The 26,378-nt window shown below is 37.5% G+C and overlaps 1 protein-coding gene across 1 annotated transcript in view; it reads right to left on the bottom strand.

The window, feature by feature from the left end:
• TMLHE (trimethyllysine hydroxylase, epsilon) overlaps positions 1-22,396 on the bottom strand; it is a 95,194-nt gene extending 72,798 nt beyond the window's left edge. Inside the window, exons 1-3 of the mRNA XM_021682615.1 lie at positions 22,216-22,396; positions 12,744-12,920; positions 6,667-6,946 (exon numbers count right to left, since the gene is read on the bottom strand). Of these exons, the coding sequence (XP_021538290.1) occupies positions 6,667-6,946; positions 12,744-12,920; positions 22,216-22,396 (638 nt within the window). The remainder of the gene's footprint in view (positions 1-6,666; positions 6,947-12,743; positions 12,921-22,215) is intronic.
• Positions 22,397-26,378: the final 3,982 nt, after the last annotated feature.

Below are 26,378 nucleotides of genomic sequence, written 5' to 3'. Positions count from 1 at the left end.
GGTTCCCCTTTCTCCCCATCCTCACCAACACCTGTTGTTTCCTGTGTTGTTGCTTTTAGCCATTCTGACTGCTGTGAGGGAATATCTCATTGCAGTTTTGATTTGCATTTCCCTGATGATGAGTGATGCTGAGCATCTTTTCATGCGTTTGTTAGCCATCTATATGTCTTCTTTGGAAAAATGTCTATTCAGGTCTTCTGCCCATTTTTAATTGGATTATTTGTTTTTTGGGTGTTGAGTTTGACAATTCTTTGTAGATTTTGGATACTAACCCTCTATCAGAGATGTCATTTGCAAATATCTTTTCCCATTCTGAAGGCTGCCTTTGGTTTTGTTGACTGCTTCCTTCCTGTGCAGAAGCTTTTTATCTTGATGAAGTCCTAATAGTTCATTTTTGCTTTTGTTTCCCTTGCCTCTGGCGATGTGTCTAGTAAGAAGTTGCTATGGCCAATGTCAAAGCGGTTACTGCCTATGTTGTCTCTAGGATTTTAATGGTTTCTTGTCTCACATTTAGGCCTTTCATCCATTTTGAATTTATTTTTGTGTATGGTGTAAGAAAGTGATCTAGTTTCATTCTTCTGCATGTGGCTGTCCAGTTTTCTCAACACCATTTGTTGAATAGACCTCTTTTCTCCATCGGATATTCTTTTCTGCTTTGTCAAAGATTAGTTGACAGTTGATAGAGTTGTGGGTTCATTTCTGGGTTTCCTATTTTGTTCCATTGATCTCTGTGTCTATTTTGATCACTACAGCTTTGTAATATAACCTGAAGTCCAGAATTGTGATGCTTCCAGCTTTGCTTTTCTTTCTCAAGAATGCTTTGGCTATTCAGGGTCTTCCATGGTTCCATACAAATTTTGTGAAAAAATGCAGGTGGTATTTTGATAGGGATTGCATTACATGTGTAGACTGCTTTAGGTTAATATAGACATTTTAACAATGTTTTCCAATCCATGAGCCTGGACTGTTTTTCCATTTCTTTGTGTCATCTTCAATTTCTTTCATCAGTGTTTTATAGTTTTCAGAATACAGATCTTTTACCTCTTTGGTTAGGTTTATTCTTAAGTATCTTATTGTTTTTGGTACAATTATAAATGGAATTGATTCCTTGATTTCTCTTTCTGCTGCTTCATTATTAGTGTATAGAAATGCAACAGATTTCTGTATGTTGCTTTTGTATCCTGCAATTTTACTAATTTGTGTATCAGTTCTAGCAATTTTTTGGTGGAATCTTTTGGGTTTTCTATATAGCACATCATGTCATCTACAATAGTGAAAGTATGACTTCTTCCTTCCTGATTTGGATGCCTTTTATTTCTTTTTGTTGTCTGATTGCTGTTGTCTAGGACTTCCAGTATTATGTTAAATAACAGTGGTCAGAGTGGACATTCCTGTCTTGTTCCTGACCATAGAGGAAAAGCTCTCAGTTTTGCTCCATTGAGGATATTTGCTGTGGGTTTTTGTATATGGGCTTTATTATGATGAGGTATTTCCCTCTCTCCCTACTTTGTTGACGGTTTTTATCAAGAATGGATGCTGTACTTTGTCAAATGCTTTTTCTACATCTACTGAGAGGATCATATGGTCCTTATCCTTTCTTTTATTAATGTGGTGTATCACATTGATTGATTTGTGAATATTGAACCACCCTTGCAACCCAGGAATAAATGCCACTTGATCGTGGTAAATGATTCTTTTAATGTACTGTTGGATTCAGTTTGCTAGTATTTTACACCGAATTTTTGCATCCATGTTTATCAGGGATATTGGCCTGTAATTCTGTTTTTAGCGGAGTCTCTCTGGTTTTAGTGGAGTCTGTTGAGGGTAATGCTGGTCTCACAGAATGAGTTTGGAAGTTTCCCTTCGATTTCTATTTTTTGGAATAGTTTGAGAAGAGTAAGTATTAACTCTTCTTTAAATATTTGGTAGAATTCCCCTGGGAAGCCACCTGGCCCTGGACTTTTGTTTGTTTGGAGATTTTGATTACTGATCCAATTTCTTTGCTGGTTATCAGTCTGTTCAAATTTTCTATTTCTTCCTGTTTCAGTTTTGGTAGTTCTAGGAATTTATCCATTTCTTCCAGGTTGTCCAATTTGTTGGCATATAATTTTTCATAATATTCTCTTATAATTGTTTGGATATCTGTGGTGTTGGTTGTGATTTCTCCTCTCTCATTTGTGATTTTTTTATTTGGGTCCTTTCTCTTTTCTTTTTGTTAAGTCTGGCTAGGGGTTTATCAATTGTACTAATTTTTCAAAGAAGCAGATCCTGTTTTCATTGATCTCTTCTATTGTTTTAGTTTCTATATCATTTATTTCTGTTCTAATCTTTATTATTTCCCTTATTCTGCTGCTTGTTAGGCTTCATTTGTTTCTCTTTTTCTAACTCTTTTAGGTGTAAGGTTAGGTTGTTTATTTGAGATTTTTCTTGCTTGTTAAGGTAGGCTTGTATTGCTGTATACTTCCCTCTTATGACCACTTTTTGTTGTATCTGAATGGTTTTGGACTACCGTGTTTTCATTTTCATTTGTTTCCAGGTATTTTTTTTCTTTCTTCTTTGATTTCCTGGTTGACCCATTCATTGTTTAGTAGCATGTTGTTTAACCTACATGTATTTGTGGTCTTTCCAAATTTTTTCTTGTGGTTGACTTCCAGTTTCTTAGTGTTGCGGTCAGAAAACATGCATGGTATGATCTCAATCTTTTTGTATTTGTTGAGGCCTGATTTCTGACCTAGTATGTGATCTATTCTGGAGAATGTCCCAGGTGCATGTGAAAAGAATATGTATTCTGCTGCTTTAGGATGGAATGTTCCTAATATATGTTAAGTACGTCTGGTCCACTGTGTCATTCAAAGCCATGGTTTCCTTGTTCATTTTCTGTTTAGATGATCTGGTCATTGCTGTAAGTGGGTGTTAAAGTCCCCTACTATTATTGTATTATTATCAATGAGTTCATTCATATTTGTTATTGTTTTATATATTTGGGTGCTCCCAAATTAGGGGCATCGATATTTACAATTGTTAGATCTTCTTGTCTGATATAAGTATGGCTAGCTTTCTTTTGATGTCCATTAGCATTTCTCCATCCCCTCACTTTCAATCTGCAGGTGTCTTCAGGTTTAAAATGAGTCTTGTAGGCAGCATATAGATGGGTCTTTTTTTTTTTTTAATCCATTCTGACACCCTATGTCTTGATTGGAGCATTTATTTAGTCCATTTACATCCAAGGTAATTATCAATAGATATGTATTTATTGCTATTTTATTACTTGCTTTGTCATTGTTTCTGGAGATTTTCTCTGATCCTATCCTTTGTCACTTTTGGTTTCTCCTTTCCACTGAGAGAGTCTCCTCTGATATTTCTTGCAGGGCTGGTTTAGTGGCCACTAACTCTTTTAGTTTTTGTTTGTCTGGGAAACTCTCTCTCCTATTCTGAATGATAGCCTTGCTGGATAGAGTATTCTTGGTTGCTGATTTTTCCCATTCAGCACATTGAATACATCATGCCACACTCTTGTGGCTTGCCAAGTTTCTGTGGAGAGATCTACAGCTAACCTAATGGGTCTTCCTTTGTAAGTTAAGGACTTCTTTTGTTTTGCTGCTTTTAGGATTTTTTATCACTACATTTTCCAAATTTAACTACATTATCCCCTGGTGTTGGGCTGCTTTTGTTGATTTTGATGTGAGTTTTCTGTGTCTCCTGGATCTGGATGTCTGTTTCCTTCCCCAGATTAGGGAAAATTTCAGCTACTATTTCCTCTTCTGCCCCCTTTTTTCTCTCTTCTGGGACTCCTATGATACAAATATTATTACATTTGATGGAATCACTGAGTTCCCTAAGGCTATTCTCCTGTTCCATAATTCTTCTTTCTCTCTTTTGTTCAGCTCCATTATTTTCCATTATTTTGTGGTCTTTTAAAAATTTTTTTAGAGGGGGAGAGAGAGAGAGAGACTGAGAGAGAGAGAGAGAGAGAGAGATATGGGGGAGAGGGAGAGAGAGAATCTTAAGCAGGCTCCACTCCCAGCAAGGAGCCTGATGCAGGGCTCAATCTCATGACCCTGAGATCATGATCTGAGCTGAAAACAAGAGTTGGATGTTTAACCACTGGAGCCATCCAGGTGCCCCATTAGTTTGTCTTCTATATCATTATTCACTCCTCTGCTTCTTCCATCCTTGTGGTCATTACATCCAGTTTTGAATCTCAGTTACTGCATTTTTCATTTCTCACTGGTTGTTTTTTTAACTCTTTTATCTCTGTGGTAAGGGCCTCCCTGAAGTCTTCCATTCTTTTCTCAAGCCCAGCAAGTATCCTTATGATTTTTGTTTTAAATTCTCCATCAGGCATGTTATTTATATCTATTTCACTTGGATCTCTGGCTGTAACCTTTTCTTGTTTTTTTTTTTTTTTTCCTTTGGGATGAATTCCTCTGTCTTGACATTTTGTCTAGGTCTTTGTCTTCTCTGTGTTAGGAAAGCTTATGTTTCCTGCTTGAGAGTAATGGCTTTATGAAGAAGAAGTCATATAATGTCCAGGGCTGGGTGCATTAGGGAATGTCTCTGGTTTGTGCTGCATGCACTCTGCTACTGTGTTTTGGCTGCTCTATCCCTCAGGTCAGTCCTCCGCAGAGTTTCTCCTTGTCTGTAGTTGGCAGTGTTTGGACCCTGGCCAGAATGTGGTGAGTTTAACTAGGTATGCTCTGGTCTGCTTGTTAAATGAGACCTGATACCACTTCCACTAGAACTGAAGCCTTGCAGAACTCTATGGTCGGTAGATGTGGTGCCTGCAGGGGTTTCTGCTGGTCTTCTGGAGTAGAGTCCTGCTGCACAGGTCCTTAGGCATGCTTGCAGGAAAAAAGCAATACCAGCAGAGAATGGGGGTGGGGGGGTGGGACTTGGGGTAAGCAGATCAGGCAGCCAGTGTGGGCACTGTGCTGTTTATTGAAGTTGGTTTATGCTGTGGGACAGGGGAGGGAAGTGGCACCAACCAGCTCCTTGGTCCCCGGAGAGAGGAATTCATGCTTGCTGCTCTCAGGGAAGCACTCCTAGAAAAGTGAATAATTTCCCCTCATGTGTTCTAGGCACTTTTCAGATCGGTGTTTTTACAGTGTCTCTGGGTTGCTTGCCTGCCTGGAGCAGCACAGTGCCCTTTGAGCTCTATACCAGCCAAGCCTGCTGACTTTTAAAACTCTAATCTTTAGGGACCTGGTGTGGTGGGGATCTGAGCTGATCTTTTGGGGGCATGGTCTCACCACATTGGGACTGATGCAGGTTTGACCCAGAAGGGCAGTTATGGCAGAGGCACAGGGGCATGGAATTTGGAGCAAAGCAGGTTAAACAGCCAGTGTCTGGGTTAGCCGCCTTCAGCAGGTGTCTCTGGACCTATGCTGAAGGCTGGGGGAGGGAAATGGTGCCTATGGGCTCTTTTGTCCCCAGAGAAGCAAAGCCACCTCTCCCAGATGTATGCCAAGAAGAGTGAACAGTCTCTCCCTGTGTGCCTTAGGCAATCCTCAGATTGCACTGTCTGCCCTGGGGTTGTTTGCCTTCCTTCTCTCCAGGAGTAGTGCCCTCAGGTCTCTAGCCCAGCCAAGACTGTGGACCTCTAAAACCAGTCTTTGAGCCCAGCTGGTTGCAAAAACTCATGAAAATTGGCCCCTCTTGTTTTCCCAGCCAATGGCTTTGGGGAACTGTTCTCCTTGTGCTTATCCCCGTGCACTCCACTCTCTCTTGCTTTTCTCTGCAACCAGGGCTCTCTCCCCTCCACAGCACTCGCCATCTGTTTCTCCCCCAAACCATGTCTCTTTACTTCCAACCTTCCTCGATGTGGCCTCTTCTCTCCCTCTACTTGTGCAGTTTGTTCTATCAGTCCTCAGGTCAATTTCTTGGGTATTCAGAATTAACACCCAGTTAATTAGCTGTGTTTGAGGGATGAGGCAAGCTTAGGGTCCTCCTACTACACCACCATCTTAGGTCCCCCACTGAATCCCAGTTCTACTTCTTACTAGCAGAGTAATGCTGGGCAAGCCACTTACTTATTATATGTGTCTCAAGTGGCTCATCAGCAGAACAGGGGATAAAATATAAACCCATCAGGATTTCTATAATGACCAAAAGAAAATAATGGGCATGAATATGTTGGTTAAATGCTATATAGTGTAAGGCAATATTATTAACAACTAGTGTCTGAATCAAGCCTTAGGAATCATAATAGGTCAAAACTGGATGATCTTTAGACACCATCTTATTCAATCCTCTTATTGATCAGATGGGAAAATTGAGGCCAGGGGGTGCAGGTGGAGGGTACAGGTATGTATGTAATGGAGTTGTCTATGTTCACACAATTGCTTGAGGGTAGAACTTAGACTACTGCCTGGTTCTGTTTACTCAAAGTCTGCTATTTCTAGTGTATAATGATACCTGTTACTTTGAGGACCACTAGCCTCAAAAAATATACCAATGACTTTGAAGTCATCATCATATTTAACATGTAAGTGTCTTTAGAGATTAGAAATCTGGGCCTCAAATAAAGCACTACAAATGGGAATCCCCTTATTCAGGACACAAAATATTCTGGATCAAAAACAGTGTGACCATACCCAGTTAAATTATTTTACTGGTGTTGACGCTCTGCAAATTAATTACTGTAGATATTAGAAACTAATAAATTACCTGATCAAGCTGATCCTTTCTGCCAACTTCTCTGTGTGTTCTTGAGTGGGAGGGACATTTTCTACGAATGCAATTCCATACAGCAGAAAGTTTTGCAGAAAGTTCTTCAATCCCTCATTGCTTTCTAAGAAGCTTTGGAAATCTACAGATGGAACTTGGGCTCGCTGATAGATTTCAGCATTCCATAAGATTCTAGGTTGGATGACCTTTTGTTTCTGCCCTTCATAGCTGTTTCTCACCAGCCAATCCAAATCATATTTAGTCACATGACCATCTGGCCCTTTAAAGGGAAAAATAAAAGGTATTAAAATAATAGTTATAATTACTGCCAATAATTTACTGGTTAAGAATGTTATTTTTAGCAACCAATTACCCAGTGCTATATTGTTTATGAAATGAAATTAAAATGAGTGCCTAGGATATTCCTGAAACAGAAATATTTGCAGGTTGAGTAGTATGAACTAATAAATGAATGAATGAACAAATAAATCTCACCAACTAGAAGGGACTAAATGAATTGGGGCAGTTTGACCTAAATGACATCAATATAACATGATAAAGTGATTTCATAAATGACTGCCCACAGTGCCAAAAAAAAAACCAAAAGGCAAAAAAAAAAATCCTCCCTCCAAAATGCTTTAGGAAATCTTCAGGATAAGCAAAGGATATAGCAAGGGGTGTGAAAAGCTTTGCTGGCATCTTATCTCTTCTTTCACTTCTTTTTATTTCTCTGTCTGTGTTTTGGCTTCCTACTCCTTGACAATAAAAGTACCATAAGGAATTTGTAAAGCATAAAAAAGTGTGAGGAAATTTTTTAATTATTTTTTTATTATGTTCAGTTAGCCACTGTATAGTATATCATTAGTTTTTGATTTAGTGTTCAATATTCATTAGTTGCATATAACACCCAGTGCTCCTCACAACACGTCCCCTCCTTAGTAAGATTTATTTATTTACTTTAGAAAGAGAAAGAAAGAGTGCACAAGTGGGGGGAGGGGCCAAGTGTGGAGCCTGACATGGGGCTTGATCTCACCACCATGAGATCATGACCTGAGTCAAAATCAAGAGTCCAATGCTTAACCAAATGAGCCACCTAGGCACCCCAGTATGAGGAAATTTTTAAAAATCACTTATATTTACCATTCTACCAGACAGATGAAACCCTTATTAATAGCTTGGCATCATTCCTTCCACTTTTTTCCATGCATTCTTTTACTTTATATTTTATATATATATATATTTGTACCCTGCCTTTGTCACTTAATATTTTAAGAGTCATTATATCATTAAAATCTTCACTTATGATCGTTTGTTTTGTTTCTTAAATTCACAGACTCTTAACTATAGAGAACACACTGATGGTTATCAGAAGGGAGGTGAGTGGGGGATGGGTGAAAGAAAGGATGCGTATTAAGGAGGGCACTTGTGATGAGCACCAGGTGTTGTATGCAAGTGTTAAATCACTAAATTCTATACCAGAATCTAATATTACACTATGTTAACCAACTGGAATTTAAATTAAAACTTAAAAAAATTAAATCTTCATAAAAATTAATTCTTATAATTTGCAGAATATGGACTACCAAGATTTATCTAACCAGTCTGTTCTGGGGCATGTAGTCTTATTTTTTTTTTAATTTCCTTATTATTTAATAGTGATCATCCTTGTCTATATTTCTTTTTTTCAAAGATTTATTTATTTATTTTAGAGAGAGAGAGCATGCAAGTGGGGGGAGGGACAGAGGGAGAGAGAGAATCTCGAGCAGATTCTGTGGTCAGCACAGAGCCCCATGTAGGGCTTGATCTCACAATCCTGAGATCACAACATGAGCTGAAATCAAGAGTCGGTTGCTTAATGGACTGAGCTACCCAGGTGCCCCTCTTTTCTTTTTTTTTTTTTCTTTAAGATTTATTTTTTAGGAGAGAGAGCCCAGCAGGGAGGGGCAGAGGGAGAGGGAGAAAGCATCCAAAGCAGACTCTGCACTTAGTGTGAAGCCAGGCGTGGGGCTCGATCTCACATCCCTGATATCATGACCTGAGCCAAAACCAAAAGCCAGATGCTCAACCGACCGAGCCACCCAGGTGCCCCACTTGTCTATATTTCTGGTAATTTTCTTAAAATAGAAACCCAGAAGATGGGATTGTTAAATCCAAAGATAAAAACTTTTAAGAGTCTTGATGCATTTAACTAAATTACTTTTTTTAGAGTGTCTACCAATTTTCATTCTCTCCAACAATATATGTGTGCTGATCAAAACTGAGTATTCTTATTTTTTAAATATATTTTTTCCAATTTGGTAAGTAAAACTTCTCTTACTGTAATAATTTTAATTTATTCACTTACTAATAAGCTAATAACATTTGTTAGACATTTATATTCATTAGACATGTTTTTCATTTTTATTATTTTGTTTCAAGTTTTTATTTAAATTCCAGTTAGTTAACATATGTAATATTAGGTTCAGGTGGAGGATTTAGTGATTCATCACTCATATATCACACCCAGTGCTCATCACAAGTGCCCTCCTTAATCCCCGTCACCCATTTAATCCATCTCCCCACCACTTCCCCTCCAGCAATCCTCAGTTTGTACTCTGTAGTTAAGAGTCTGTTTTATAGTTTGTCTCTCTCTCTGTTTTCCCCCTTCCCCTATGTTCATATGTTTTGTTTCTTAAATTCCACATATGAATGAAATCATATAATTATCTTTCTCTGACAGACTTATTTCACTTAGCATGATATACTTTAGCTCTATCCATGTTGTTGCAAAGGGCAAGATTTCATTCTTTTTGATGGCTGAGTAATATTCCATTGTGTATATATACCACATCTTCTTTTTTTTTTTTTTAAAGATTTTATTTATTTATTTGACAGAGAAAGACACAGCGAGAGAGGGAACACAAACGGGGAGTGGGAGAGGGAGAAGCAGACTCCCTGCCGAGCAGGGAGCCCGATGCGGGACTCGATCCCGGGACTCCAGGATCATGACCTGAGCCGAAGGCAGTCGCTTAACCAACTGAGCCACCCAGGCGCCCCTATACCACATCTTCTTTATCCATTCATCTATCCATGGACATTTGGCTCTTTCCATAGTTTGGCTATTATTGATAATGCTGCTATAAACATTGGGGTGCACGTGCCCCTTCAGATCACCATGGTTGTATCTTTTGGGTAAATACCTAGTAGTGCAATTGCTGGGCCGTAGGATACTTCTATTTTTAACTTTTTGAGGAACCTCCATACTGTTTTCCAGAGTGGCTGTGCCAGTTTGCATTTCCACCAACAGTGTAGGAGGGTTCCCCTTTCTCCGCATCCTTGTCAACATCTGTTGTTTTCTGTGTTGTTGATTTTAGCCATTCTGACAGGTGTGAGGTGATATCTCACTGTAGTTTTGATTTGTATTTCCCTAATAATCAGTGATGTTGAGCATTTTTCACGTGTCTATTAGCCATTGTATAGACATATGTTTTTTAAATGCAAGGATTACCAAACTATGGCCCATGGGCCAAATCTGCCTGGCAGTTGTCTTTGTGACACCTACTTTAGAACACATGATACCCACTTGGTTACTTATTGTCTATGTCTGCTTTCACCCTACTACTGAAGAACTGAATAGTTGAACAGTTGTGACAGGGACTGTACAGCCAGCAAAACCTAAAAATCTTTACTACCTGGCCCTCTACAGAATATCTGCTGACTCAGGCTTTAATGATCTGCCTGTTCACTACTTTTTCACATTTTTTCTACTGAAATACTAGTGCTTTTTTTTTTTTAACAAACTGGCAATAACACCTTATATATTAATGGCTTTTAGTCTTTGTCATACATTTTTCAAATATTTTGCCAAGTCAGTTATTTTTTAATAAACTTTTCTATGGCATGTGTTTTTTTACTGTAGAGAAATCAGTAGTCAAATGTATTGATTGTAAATATTTTTTCCTCCAATGCTTTTTTAACTTTTATTTTGAAATAATTATACATTCACAAGAAATTGCAAAGAAATGCATTTATTCCATAAATAAACCCAGTAGTTGCAGGATACAAAATTAATATACAGAAATCTGTTGTGTATCTATACACTAATAATGAAGTAGCAGAAAGAAAAATGAAGAAAACAATGCATTTATAACTGAACCAAAAAGAATAAATACCTAGGAATAAATTTAACCAAGGAGATTAAAGACCTAGACCCTGAAAATTGTAAGACATTCATGAAAGAAACTGAAGACAACACAAAAAAATGGAAAGAAATCCAATACTCATGGATTAGAAGAACTAATATTGTTAAAATGTTCATACTACCCAAACCAATCTACAGATTCAATGCAATCTCTATCAAAATACCAACAGCATTTTTCACAGATCTAGAGCAAATAATCCTAAAATTTGTATGAAACTACAAAAGACCCTGAATAGCCACCACAATCCTGAGAAAGAAGAGCAAAGCTGGAGGTATCACCATCCCAGATTTCAAGATACACTACAGTGTTGTAGTAACGAAAATGATGTGGTACTGGCACAAAAACAGATACTAGATCAATGGAACAGAACAGAGAACCCAGAAATGGACCCTCGACTCTATGGTCAACTAATCTTTGACAAAGCAGGAAAGAACGTCCAATGGGAAAAAGTCTATTCAACAAATGGTGTTGGGAAAACTGGACAGATATATGCAAAAGAATGAAACTGGGCTACTTTCTTATACCCTACACAAATAAACTCAGAATGGATGAAAGACCTAAATGTGAGACCTGAAACCATAAAAATCCTAGAAGAGAACAGAGGCAGTAACTTCTTTGACATCAGCCGTAGCAACTTCTTTCTAGATATGTCTCCTGAGGCAAGGGAAACAAAAGCAAAAATAAACTATTGGGAGTACATCAAAATAAAAAGCTTCTGCACAACAAAGGAAACCATCAATAAAACAAAAAGGCAACCCAGTGAATAGGAGAAGATATCTGCAAATGATATATATAATAAAGGGTTAATATCCAAAATATATTAATAACTTGCACAACTCAACATGGAAAAAAACCAAATAATCTGATTAAAAATGGGCGGAGAACCCAAATAAACATTTTTCCCCAAAGAAGACATCCAGATGGCCAACAGACATATGAAAAGATGCTCAACATCAGTCATTATCAGGGAAATCCAAATCAAAACCACAATGAGGTATCACCTTACATGTGAGAATGGCTAGTATCAGAAAGACAAGAAATAACAAGTTGCTGAGGATGTGGAGAAAAGGGATCACTTATGTACTGTGGGTGGGAATGTTAATTTGTGCAGCCACTGTGGAAAACAGTATGAAGGTTCCTCAAAAAATAAAAATAGAAATACCATATGATCCAATAATTCCACTATTGGGTATTTACCCAAAGAAAACACTAATTTGAAAAGATATATGCACCCCTATGTTTGCTGCAGCTTTACAATAGCCAAGATATGGAAGCAACCCAAGTGACCATAGATAGATGAATGGATAAAGATGTGGTATGTACACACAATGGAATATTACTCAGCCATAAAAAAGAATGAGATCTTGCCATGTGCTACAACATGGATGGGCCTAGAAGGTATCTGTTAAGTGAAATAAATCAGACAGAAAAACAAATACCACATGATTTCACTTATATGTGGAATCTAAAAAACAAAACAAATGAACAAACAAAAAACCAGAATCTTAAATAAGAGAGCAAACTGGTGGCTTCTGGGGGGGGGGGGGCAGAAGAGGGACATAATAGGTGAAGAGGATTAAGAGGTACAAGTTTCCAGTTATAAAATTAAGTCACAGAGATGAAAGGTATCATATAGGGAATATATAGTCAGTAATATTGTAATAACATTGTATGGTCATACACGGTGACTACACTTATCATTGTGAGCACTGAGTAATGCACAGAATTGTCAAATCAATGTTATACACCTGAAACTAATAAAATACTGTATGTTAATTATACCTCAATAAAAAAAGAACAGAATCCCCTATTTTGGAATGGGGCAAACCAGTTTTTGCAAAATAATTGTTCTTTAGAATAGCACCCCAACCAAGACCAAGTCTCTTGTGTACTCACAAGTGAAAAAGAGTGTGGTCTCATCCAGACGAATGGTCTTTGGCTTGATGCATAAATCCACACTGGCAGTATCCAGGCTGCGCTGGTGAGTCTTAGAGTTGTAGCAAGATGCTGAGCGGCAGTGGTCTCGAAGCCAGACATAATCAAAGCGCATCACGGTGTTAGCATATTGCAGTTCTAGGGAAAAGCATTCTTTTATGTTATTTATTATATTATTTTACATTATTTATTTTATAAAAATAAATATTTATTTAGGAAAATTTAGAAACTATCAGTAGTCAGAAAACTTCCTTCAAAAAGTCTACCAAGAAATAAGCAAGAGCAGTAAGGGGAACACTAGCCCCCTACCAAATACAAAACATACTGTAGAACTTTATGATTAAAACAATATGATGCTGGGATAGGAATAGCAGATAAAACCACAAAAGAATATAAAATGTCCAAAAATACACCTAAATGTGTATAGAAATTTGGTATCTAATAAACTGACAGCTATAATCACTGGGGAAAATAAGAATTTTAAAATAAATGGTGTTGGGACAACTAGATAGCCATTTGGAAAAAAGATAAAATTGGGTCAATACTTCATATTGCCACCAGGTCTCCAAGAAAAACTCAAAACAGATCAGAGTTCTAAATTTGGAAGATGAAGCCACTGAAATATTTTATTTTTTAAAATATGTTGATGATTCTATTTTTTTATTTTTTTAAAAATTTTTTATTATGTTCAGTTAGCCACCATGTAGTACATTCTTAGTTTTTGATGTAGTGTTCAATAATTCATTAGTTGCATATAACACCAAGTGGTCATCACAACACATACCCTCCTTAATACCCATCACGGGGCTAACTCATCCCCCCCAACCCCTTCCCCTCTGAAACCCTCAGTTTGCCAGAGTCCAGAGTCTCTCATGGTTTGTCTCCCCCTTTGATTTCCCCCCCCTTCAGTTTTCCCTCCCTTCCCCTATGGTGCTCCATGCTATTCCTTATGTTCCACATATGAGTGAAACCAGTATTTTATTTTATTTATTTTAATTTTTAAAAATTTTTAAAATTTTATTATGTTATGTTAGTCACCATACGATACATCATTAATTTTTGATGTCGTGATCCACGATCCACTGTTTTCATATTAACACCCAGTGCTCCATGCAGTATGTGCCCTCCTTAATATTTTAAAAGGAAACACAGGTAGATAGAGGATATAAAGGAGGTACTTGTACTGTTCTTGCAACTTCTATTAGTTTGAAGTTATACCAAAATAAAAAGTTAACAAAAAAATCAAAGACTTTCCTATATACCAGGTTATTCATTTAGAAAAAGTAAATAAAAATGAGATCAAATTTATAAGAGGAACAAAAGCTATAATGTGTCTGGGAATAAACAAAAATGTGGAAGACTACTATGGAGAAATCTATAAAACTAATCTTGAAGGGCGTGAAGGAAATGTGAATGGAGAAATGTGCTCAAACATGGGCAGATTCAATAATGAAAAGATACAAATTCTCCCACAAATTAATACATGAAATTCCATGTACTTTCAATCCAAATTCCCATGGAAATTTTCATGTACTGGACAGGCTAATTCTAAAATTCCTATTCAGAATTAATAAACTTATAATTTTGAAAAAAAGAGGAAGAAAGGCATGGGGGGAACTGTGTTACCAAACATAAAAAAAAACCCATTTTTTTTTTAAGATTTTATTTATTTATTTGAGAGAGAGAGAATGAGAGAGAGCACATGAGAGGGGGGAGGGGCAGAGGGAGAAGCAGACGCCCCGCCGCGCAGGGAGCCCGACGCGGGACTCGATCCAGGGACTCCAGGGTCATGACCTGAGCCAAAGGCAGTCGCTTAACCCACTGAGCCACCCAGGCGCCCCTCCCACCAGTCATTTCTTTTAAAAGAAATTAATAGGGGCCCCCCCCAAAAAAACCATATTATATATAAAGCTACAGCCATTTAAAAAGTAAGATGAACAGATCAAGGGAACAGATTGGAGTTCCAAAACAGCCCCAAGTATACATGGAAATATGTGTATGTTAAAGGTGGCATTTTATAACAGTAAAGACAGATTACTCAATTACTAGTTTTGGAAAAATGAATATTTGGAAAATTTGACTCTGGATTCGTATCATCCAAAACAGTAAATTACCGATAGATTAAAATATAAAAAATAAAAAGACACATAGATCAATGAGATCAATGGAACAGAATAGAAAACCCAGAAATGGACCCACATCTGTATGGTCAATTACTCTTCAACAAAGCAGGAAAGAATATCCAATGAAAAAAGACAGTCTCTTCAACAAATGGTGTTGGGAAAACTGGACAAAAACATGCAGAAGAATAAAACTGGACCACTTTCCTACACCATACACAAAAATAAACTCAAAATGGATGAAAGTCCTAAATGTGAGACCTGAAACCATAAAAATCCTAGAAGAAAGCACAGGCAGTAAACTCTCTGACATCGGCCATAGCAACTTTTTCCCAGATATGTCTCCTGAGGCAAGAGAAATAAAAGCAAAAATAAATTATTGGGACTAGTCAAAATAAAAAAGTTTCTGCACAGTGAAGGGAACAATTAACAAAACTAAGAGGCAACCTACAGAATGGGAGGAGAGATTTGCAAATGATAATAGCCTATAAAGGGTTAATATCCCAAATAAATAAAGATCTTATATAACTCAACACCCAAAAAACAAATAATCCAGTTAAGAAATGGACAGGAGGGGCGCCTGGGTGGCTCAGTTGGTTAAGCGACTGCCTTCGGCTCAGGTCATGATCCTGGAGTCCTGGGATCGAGTCCCGCATCGGGCTCCCTGCTCGGCAGGGAGTCTGCTTCTCCCTCTGACCCTCCCCCCTCTCATGTGCTCTCTCTCTCTCATTCTCTCTCTCAAATAAATAAATCTTTAAAAAAAAAAAGAAAGAAATGGACAGGAGACATACACAGACATTTCTCCAACGAAGACATACAGATGGCTAACAAACACATGAAAAGATGTTCAACATCACTCAGCATCAGGGAAATACAAATCAAAACAATGAGATATCACCTCACACCTGTCAGAATAGCTAAAATTAACAACACAGAAAACATCAGATGTTGGTGAGGATGTGGAAAAAGGGGAACCTCTTGCACTGTTGATGGGAATGCAAACTGGTGCAGCCACTCTGGAAAACAGTATGGAGTGTCCTCAAAATTTACAAATAGAACTACCCTATGATCCAGCAATTGCACTACTAGGTATTTACCCCAAGAATACAAAAAGACTAACTCGAAGGAATACATGCACTCCAATGTTTACAGCAACATTATTTACAATAGCCAAATTATGGAAAGTGCCCAAATGTCCATGCACTGATGAATGGTTTAAGAAGATATGGTGTACATATATAAAATGGAACATTACTCAGCTATCAAAAAAAATGAAATCTTGCCATTTGCAACCATGTGGATGGAGCTAGACTATATCATGCTAAGCGAAGGAAGTCAGTCACAGAAAGACAAATACCACATGATTTCACTCATATGTGGAATTTAAGAAACAAAACAGATGAACATAAGGGAAAGGGAAAAAAAGAGACTCTCAACGATAGAAAACAAACAGGGTTGATGGAGGGAGTTGGGTAGGGGATGGGATAGATTGGTAATGGGTATTAAGGAGGGCTCTTGTTGTGATGAGCACTGGGTGTTCTATGAAAGTGATGAATCATTAAATTCTACTCTTGAAACTAACATTAGACTATATGTTAACTAAAATTTAAACAAAAACTTGAAATGTTAAAATAAATAAAATATAAAACTATTACACATTGGGGCACCTGGGTGGCTCAGTCAGTTAAGCATCTGCCTTAGGCTTAGGTCATGATCTCAGGGTCCTGGGATTGAGCCCTGTGTCAGGCTCCCTGCTCAGTGGGGAGTCTGCTTCTCCCTCTGCCCGTCCCCCACTCATATTTTCTCTCCCTCAAATAAATAAAATCTTTAAAAAACCCTATTACACACACATTGACAACATTGACGCAGGAATGGACATTTTAATATGACACAAAAGGCACAAAAGATAAATTTGTTTATATAAAAATAAAAACCTGTTTTGCAAACAATATAAAAAACCAAAGTTAAGTGACAAGTTCTTGAGCTACCTAGGATCCATGGAATAATATGTAAAGTTGTGTTTGTGTGTGTGTGAGTAGCCCTACATTTTTCCATGGAGAGGATCCATAGCTTTCAACAGAATTCCTATGGGATTCATAATCTAAAAATATTGAGAACCCTGCCCTTGGAGTAACAGAAGTGATTAACTTCATTCAGATTGGTCATTACGGGCGCCTGGGTGGCTCAGTTGGTTAAGCAACTGCCTTCAGCTCGGGTCATGATCCTGGAGTCCTGGGATCGAGCCCCGCATCGGGCTCCCTGCTCAGCAGGGAGTCTGCTTCTCCCTCTGACCCTCCTCCCTCTCATGCTCTCTCTCTATCATTCTCTCTCTCTCTCAATAAATAAATAAAAATCTTAAAAACAAAACAAAACAGATTGGTCATTACACTGAACTAATCCAGGATTTGACAAACAGCCTGTGGGTCAAATAGAGCCCATGGCATGTTTTTATATAGCTTGCAAGATAAGAATGATTTTTACATTTTAAAAATGTTATAAAACAAAAACAAAAGAAGACCATGAAACAAATTCTGCATGACCCATAAAGCCTAAAATATTTACTATCTGGCCCTGAAGGAGTCATATGTAACTCTTCTTTCCATGACTGAGTTCATTCTTGCCTTTGCACTTGCCATCTCCCTCCTTGAAATTATAAGCTCCCCTAATTAAATCACAATTTTTTCTTTCAAAGTCTAGCTAAAAATTCATTTATTCAAGGAAGCTTCCTTGAACCCTATATTTTCTTTGAAATTAAGTATTTGGTAGGTAACAACTTAATTTGCATTTGCATATGGCATAAGGTATTCTTGTTTCTTGTATTTATTTACTATTTTATGCTTCTTGGATACCACATCTTACATCTTGGTTCTCTAGAAGTTCTCAGCTATACATAAACAAATGTTTATTAACTAGGCCAAAATGCAAAATACAGAAAAGAAACTTGGGATTCATCTTGACTCATAATCTATGTTTAATCAATCACCAAGGTTTGCTGGTTTCACTTCCTAAATCTTTCTAAAATCTATATGACCTCTCCATTTCCACTCCTTTCTCCTGCCACATTCAGGCAATCTCCATCTTTAACAGTGGTCTTTATAAAGAGACTTTTTTCTATTAATATGATGATTTTATTTTTTTAAACTTTTATTTAAATTCTAGTTAGTGGGATGCCTGGGTGGCTCAGTTGGTTAAGCATCTGCCTTCGACTCAGGTCATGATCCCAGGGTCTGGGATTGAGACCCGTGTTGGGTTCCCTGCTCGGCGGGAAGCCTGCTTCTCCCTCTCCCATTCCCCTTGCTTGTGTTCCCTCTCTCGCTGTCTCTCTCTCTGTCAAATAAATAAATAAATAAATAATCTTTAAAAAAATTCTAGTTAGCTAACATATAGTGTAATATTGGTTTCAGGACTAGAATTTAGTGATTCATCACTTACATAGAACACCCAGTGTTCATCACAACAAGAGCCCTCCCTAATACCCATCACTCATCTAGCCCATCCCCCCCCCCACTCACCTCCCTCCATCGGCCCTCAGTTTGTTTTCTATCGTTAAGAGTCTCTCATGCGCTGCTCGCCTCTCTTTTTTTCCCTTTCCCTATGTTCATCTGTTTTATTTCTTAAATTCCACATATGAGTGAAATCATATGGTCTTTGTCTTTCTCTGACAGACTTCCTTCACTTAGCTCCATCCACGTGGTTGCAAATGACAAGATTTCACTCTTTATGATGGCTGAGTAATATTCCAGTGTGTGTGTGTGTGTGTGTGTGTGTGTGTGTGTGTGTGCACCACCTCTTCTTTATCCATTTATCAATTGATGGATGTTTGGGCTCTTTCCATAATTTGGCTATTGTTGATATTGCCACTATAAACACCAGGGTACATGTGCCCCTTTAAATCAGTATTTTTATATCCTTTGGGTAAATATCTAATAGTGCAATTGCTGCATCATAGGGTAGTTCTGTTTTTAACTTTTTGAGGAACCTCCATACTGTTTTCTAGAGTGCCTGCACCAGCTTGCATTCCCACCAACAGTGCAAGAGGGTTCCCCTTTCTCTGCATCCTCACCAATATCTGTTGTTTCCTGAGTTGTTAATTTCAGCCATTCTGACTGGTGTGAGGTGGTATCTCATTGCTTTTGATTTGCATTTCCCTAATGATGAGTGATGTTGAGCATCTTTTCATGTGTCTGTTGGTCATCTGGATGTCTTCTTTGGAAAAATGTCTATTCATGGCTTCTTTATCTAATTTCCTAATGTAGAAGTACAGGTTATTGATTTTAGACCTTTATTCTTTTCTAATAAATGCATTTATTGCTACATATTTCCCTCCAACCACTGCTTTAGCTGCTTACCATAAATTTTGATAAGCTGTATATTCATTTTCATTTAGTTAAAAATATTTTTAACTTTGAGACTTTATACCTATACATTTTTTGGAAGTGTATAGCTTAATTTCCAAATATTGGAGACTTTTCTTTCTGTTATTGATTTCTAGTTGATTCCATTGTGATCAGAGTACATACTCTATGTTTTAGATTCTTTTAAGTTTGTTGAGCTTTTTTTTTTTAATGGCCCAGAATGTGGTCTATCTTGGTGGATGTTTCATTTACATTTCAGAACAATGTGTACTTCACTTCTGCTGGATGGACTGTTCTATACATGTCAAGTAAGTCAAGTTGGTTGATAGTGCTGTTCAGGTTATTTATATCCTTACTGATGTTCTGCCTGTTCAATCTATCAATAACTGAGAGGGAGGTTTTAAAGTCTCCAAGGACAATTGTGGATTTTTTATTTCTACTTTTATCTCTATCAGTTTTTGCTTTATGTAATTTGATGGTCTGTTCTTAGGTGCTATATTTTTAGGATTGTCACATGTTCCCTTAAAGAATTGACCCCTTTATCACTTTGTCATGTGCCTCTTTATCCCTAATAATCTTCCTTGTTCTGAAGGCTGCTTTGTCTGAAATACACCTATTACTGGTTTGATTATTATTTGCATGGTGTTTCTTTCTCCACCCCTTGATACTGTCCCATAGTTTCTGAATACTGTATGTGTTTTTGTTTTCTCTCTCTCTATCTCTCTCTTGCATTTCAGTTTGGGTAATTCCTATTGACCTATCCTTTACATTTACTGATTCTATCCTTGAATGTGTCAAGTCTACTGATAAGCCCATTAAAGTCATTCTACAAATCTGTTACCATGATTATGATTTAAAAAAATTCTTTCTTATAATTTCATCACTCTCCTGACATTACCCATCTGGTCTTTCATTTTGTCTACCTTCTCCATTAGAGTCCTTAACATATTAATCATAGCTATTTTAATTTCCTGACCAGTATTTTCCACACCTGTGTCACATGTGAGTCTAGTTCTGATGTGCTTTGTCTCTTCAAATTGTTATTTGTTGCTTTTTAACATGCTTTGTAATTTTGTTATTGTTGAAAGGCACACATGTTGTATAAAGCAGTAGACACTGAGGTTAACAGGACTTTAGGGTATTTATACCAATCTGGCCAAGAGATGGGTTATGTCTGATGTGTGTTGTCTCTATGGGTACCAAAGGCATTAAATTCCTCTAGTGACCTTGTTTTTGTCTCCCTTGTTGGCCTTCCTTGGCCCTTCTCTTTGTGCTGCACTTCAGAAACAGTCTGTCTCTTGCAGCTCTCCCAGCTGTAATGCACTGTTATTTTAACTGGAGGCTTATTAGCTGGTTATAATGTATGGGGGAGAAGGGCATTATCTAATATTTGGATTAAATCTCAGTCTTTGGAGTGAACAATGGGCCTATGTCTTTGAAGTGTAGCCTTCACAATTGTTTTTGTCCCTTTCCAGGGTTATGGGTTGAACTGTATTCCCCAAAAAGATGTTGAAGTCCTAATCTCTAGTACCTGTGAATGAGACTTTATTTGGAAATAAGGTCTTTGAAGATAATCAAGATAAAATGAAGTCATACTGAACTAGAGTGGGCCCTAAATCCAACAACTGGTATCCTTATAAGGAAAGATATGTTTGAAGACACAGAGGAGACACAGGGAAGAAGCCATGTCATGACAGGCAGAGAGTGGATGATGTTGCCACAAGTAAAGGAACACCAAGGATTGTCAGCAACCACCAGAATCTAGAAGAGGCAAGAAAGAGCCTTTGGAGGGAGCATATCCCTGCCAATGCCTTTATTTCAGACTTCTAGCTTCCAGAACTGTGAAAAAATAAATTTCTGTTGTTTTAAGCCAACTAGTTTATGGTAATTGGTTATAGCAGTGTTAGGAAACTAATACACAGGGGTAAAGCTTTTCTCCCCCTCTGCTACCTAATACTTCACCTGGCTGTTATCATTCCCAGTCTATGCCTTTGAAACCCACTTCCCTATATACTGAGGCTTTCTTTTATTTCTTTTTTTCCCCTTATATGAGATAGGGAGACAGAGTGGGACTGGAGTAGAGCAATGTTCCCTTCCCCTTGCTGGGATGAAATTATACTGTTGCCTTAATATTATTTTTGTCTTTCTTGCAACCTATAGGATAATCTTGGAAATAAACAGCTAGAGGTCCTCAAAACTCCACAGAAAGTATTTTCAGTCCACATAAGAAGTAACTGATACTGCACAACAATGTAAATATACTTACCACCTGAACTGTACACTTAAGAAATGGGTAAGATGGGGCACCTGGGTGGCTCAGTTGGTTAAGTGGCCGACTCTTAATTTCAGCTCAGGTCATGAACTCAGAGTCCTGGGATACAGCCCTGCCTCAGGCTCCGTGCTCACCAGGGAGTCTGCTTGAGGATTCTCTCTCTCCCTCTCCCTCAACCCCTCCCCTCACTCTCTCTCAAATAAATAAATCTTTTAAAAATGGGTAAGATGTTAAATTTCATTTATGTGGGAATATATATAATGGAATATTACTCAGTCATGAAAAAGAATGAAATCTTGCCATTTGCAATGACGTGGATGGAGCTAGAGAGTATTATGCTAAGCGAAATAAGTCGAAGACAAATACCTTATGATTTCAGTCATATGTGGATTTTAAGAAAGAAAACAAATGAGCAAATGGGAAAAAAAGAAACAGAGAAGCAAACCAAGAAACAGACTCTTAACTATAGAGAAGACACTGATGGTTACCAGAGGGGAGGTAGCTGGGGGGATGGGTGAAATAGGGGATGGGGATTAAATAGGACACTTGAGATGAGCACCGGGTGTTGTATGGAAGTGTTGAATCACTATATTGTACAGCAGAATCTAATACTACACTATACGTTAACTAACTGGAATGAAAATAAAAACTTAAAAAAGTAAAGTATCTGTCTCCACATATCTTACCAAAATGATCTTCATGTTGCTGCCAAGCGCAATTCAGAGACTCGGAGGCTGTATGGTGCCAATGGATGGCTAATGGAAATAAGCTTTTGAAGTTGAGCTGTTGGAAGGCCCAACATGTGACTCCTCTCCTCAGCAGGTTCTGGAGCCTGCTTTGTAGGTGGGACAACCCGTGGCACCACATCCTAGAATATTTGACAATAAGAAGAGAGAGTTAGTAACAGTATTAAAGAACTTTTATGAGGTTGTAGGAATAATACTACAGATGTAACTATATGAAAGAATAGATTTAATTATCTCAACTACAGAGGATTAAACAAAGGAAAAATTCTGAAAAACTGAGCATAAGTGGTCCATAACCATTACTTCCATTTTCTCACCAGCTACTCTTACTTTATGCCTTGTAATCTTGCTTCTATCATACTATTTAACTGAAGTGGTTCTTTAAAAATTCATTAATTTTAACTTTCCAACCACATATAAGAATTGCTTTTCAGATCTCATCCTTCTGGGCCTCTCCACTTGTGACACTATTAATCACCCTTACATGACTTCTTGAAACTTTTTTTTCACTGATTCTGTGTGATTGTGAACAAGTTACTTAAACTCTCAGTGACTCTGGTTTCCCATTTTGTAACATGAGGATAATAATAATACTTATTTCATGGGTTTAGTATGAAGAGTAAAGTACTTAGAACTGTGTCTGTCCCATAGTAAGCCCTATATATGTCAGCTGCTATTATTCTCATTATTATAATATTTAATGTTAGGGATAACATATATCTGTTGGTAAAAGTACCTTGATAAACCTGCTTACAGTTGGTGACTCCCTCAGTGTTATGGTTTCAGGAAGATTAATTTAAAAATTTCATTTGCATAATACCTTTAAAAGAATTAATTTGTCCTGTGGGAAAAGAGGGAGAAAGCCATGTACCTGCAGAAAAGCTGTACAATGCTTGATGTGAACCTTCTCAATAACTCCTTAAGGTCACTAAACCCATAAAATGCTTATTTTCAGTGCATATGTGCATGTGTTTGTGTGGTGTAAGCAGATGAAGGGACTGAATTTCATGCTGATGTGGGATGACATCAATCATATACACAAAGGCCATAGCTAGAGATCTAAGAGAATATGCTGATGACTTGGGGAGGGTTCCAAAGTAACAGGCTAGGAAATCAAGAGCTAAAGTCAAATTTATTGAGATTTTATGGGTGCAGGCAAGGAGCAGAGCATAGAGAGGGCTCTGCTGATATCTGGGTTACATTTATGTTTTCTATTGTCTCATTTCCAAACCTCCTACCTACAGGTATCATCTAAGACAGAGGCTGGCAAATTATGGCCCATCCTATTTTTATATAGCCCACAAGCTAAGAATGGATTTTACATTTTTAAAGGGTTGTAAACAAAACCAAAAAGAAAATGAAGCCAAGACCATATGTGGCCTGCAAAGTCTACTATATTTGCTATTTGGTCCTTCAAAGTATAATTTTTCCAACCCCTGGTCTAATGCTCAATTTTTAATCAAATACTCTTCTCCCTTTACATTGGATTACTCCCCCCCAAAAAACACTCTTAAGCAAGCATATTTATTCATTTCTTCATTATTTCACCAAACAAATACTCCTGAGCATGTGTATAACAGGTACTTTCTTAAGTACTGGGAAAATAAACATAAATAAGTCTGCAATCCCAGCCACCATTCAAGAAGCTCACAGTCTAGTGGAGAAGAAAGACAAAGGGTGATAGCTACTACTACTTATGATATTTGTAAGCACAGAGTACAGTGAAAAAGTGCAAAGGAGAAAGCAGTTAACTATGCCTGGTAAAACTGGGAGGACTCCACATGATCTACATTATTTGTAGAAGTGTTTCTTTGTTTTGTATTTACTTACAAAATAAAATTTGCTCATGTGTAAAAAGAAAAAAAGGAAAGAAAAATCAAAACAACACAGAAATACATAAAATAAAAAGTGAAAGCCTCCTTTCCTCAATATTTGTCATTCCCATTCCTTCAAGAAACCTCATCAACAATAAACCGTTTGGAGGACCAACTTCCAGATCACACACAGTTGAAATCTCCAACCTTCTATACACACATACAAAAATGCATTTTTGCATTTGATAGTTTTCAGATCACTTGGGTAAATATTTAATAGTGTTACTAATGGGTCACATGCTAAATCTATATTTAACATTATAAGAAACTCTGATACTATCATCCAAAGTAGTTGGACTATTCTGCATTCCACCAGCAATGAATCAGAACTCCTATTCTCTGCATCTTTGCTATAACTTGGTATTGTCAGTTTTTAAAATTTAGCCATTCTAATAGTTGTGCATGATATCTCATTACTTTAATTTGCATTTCTTTAATTATATATGATGTTGTACATCTTTTCATAGTCTTAATTGCCATCTGTATATCTTCTTTAGCTAAGTATCTGTTCAGATCTTTTGCCCACTAAACATTTTTTTAATTAAGATTTTATTTCTTTAGAGAAGTCTTATTCACAGCAAAATTGAGGGAAAGATAGAGATTTCTCATATAACCCCTTTCCCCACACATGCATAGGCTGCATGCTTATTAACATCCCCCATCAGAGTGCTACATTTGTTACAGCTGATGAACCTATATTTACACATCTTTATCACCCAAAGTCCACAGTTTACATCAGGGTTCCCTCTTGGTATTCTACATTCTATGGGTTTGGACAAATGTATAATGACACATATCCATCATTATAGGATTATACAGCATATTTTCACTTTTTGACTGCCATAAAAATCCTCCCTGCGATTAATTTTGATATGCAATATTTCCATTCTTCAGTTAGTTTAAAATATTTTCTAATTTACATTGTGATTTTTAAAATTTGACCTACAGGTTATTTAAAAGTCTACTACATATTTTAGGGCGATTTTCTAGTTTTCTCAGTATTATTTTCTAACTTCATTTCACTGTGGCCAAACAAAAACAAACAAAAAACCAGTATAACTGTAAGTGTTCAAGGTTTTTGAGACTTGCTTTATGGCTCAGGATATCATCTATTTTTCTGTGTGCATAAGAAGGATATTACAAAATACATCTCTGTCTAGTAAAGATTCCTACACTTTGAGTATTTCTCTACTAACTGACTTTAGAGCCTGAGATTCCATATTAGTTCAATCTTTGAAGTTAGGCAACACAGGGATCCTGTTGTTACCTGTTACCATGTGATCTGGCTACTGGTACTTTTATATAGTTTATCAGAATGATTCAAATCCTCAGTAGAGTTAACATTTAATGAGGAAATCAAGATACACCTGAAGTAGGGCTTGTTGAGGGCGGCTTCAGATAAAAATAGCACTCAGCGGGATCCCAGGTTGTGGGAGAGCAGGACCTCAGCGGGTAAGAGACAATAAGAACAGAAACACGCATGAATGGCAACAGCTCTATGCGAGGGGCAAAAGCCAATTATTCCCACCATTGGTCTGCGCTGAAAACAGTACATGCTGAAAACAGCAATGATGGTGGACAAGACAGGTCAGTTCTCCCATCCCCTGCAGCCCTCTAGTTAATGGCTCACTAGGATCCATACTAATAGTCACGTACACAGTTCCCTTGCTGCTCTTCACGTGATTGTTTTCTTGAGTTGTTTTTCCCTCCTTGCTTCCGCATACTTTACATTCTATGTACGATACGATAATAAAACCGAGAGTCCACCGGACTCGGGGCTTCACCCCGGCGCCTGCACTTCTTGCTAGTGCTATGCGGTGCAGCCCCTTCGGGCTTCTCTTTGTTCCAAATTATTGGACTCAGTAATCATTTCGTCTCTTGACAAGTGCGCTACGCGGCACCAGGTGGTGGTGGAAAGACCCCTGAAAAGGGGGTAGCTGTACTCCCTTTTTCCTAGAAAAAAAAGTCAACTTTGTCATTAATATATCTACTTCTGTTGTCTTTTGGATAGTGTTTGCATTGTATATTTCTTCCACCCTTTTACTTTCCATCTTCCTATATTTTTACATTTAACTTGTTTTTTATAAATAGCACAGTTATATTTTGTTTTTTGAAGTTTAATAAGTTTAAACTATTGCCATTTCATTAATCAGTTCAGTTCATTTATATTTAACATAATTATTATTTTTAAAGATTTTATTTGAGAGAGGGAGAGAGAGAGAGCGCACA

This window comes from Neomonachus schauinslandi, chromosome X (assembly GCF_002201575.2).
Source record: "Neomonachus schauinslandi chromosome X, ASM220157v2, whole genome shotgun sequence".
In the NCBI taxonomy this organism is placed as follows: Eukaryota; Metazoa; Chordata; class Mammalia; order Carnivora; family Phocidae; genus Neomonachus; species Neomonachus schauinslandi.
The sequence above is the reverse complement of the archived record's forward strand: the minus strand, read 5'-3'. Positions and strand labels throughout refer to the sequence as shown.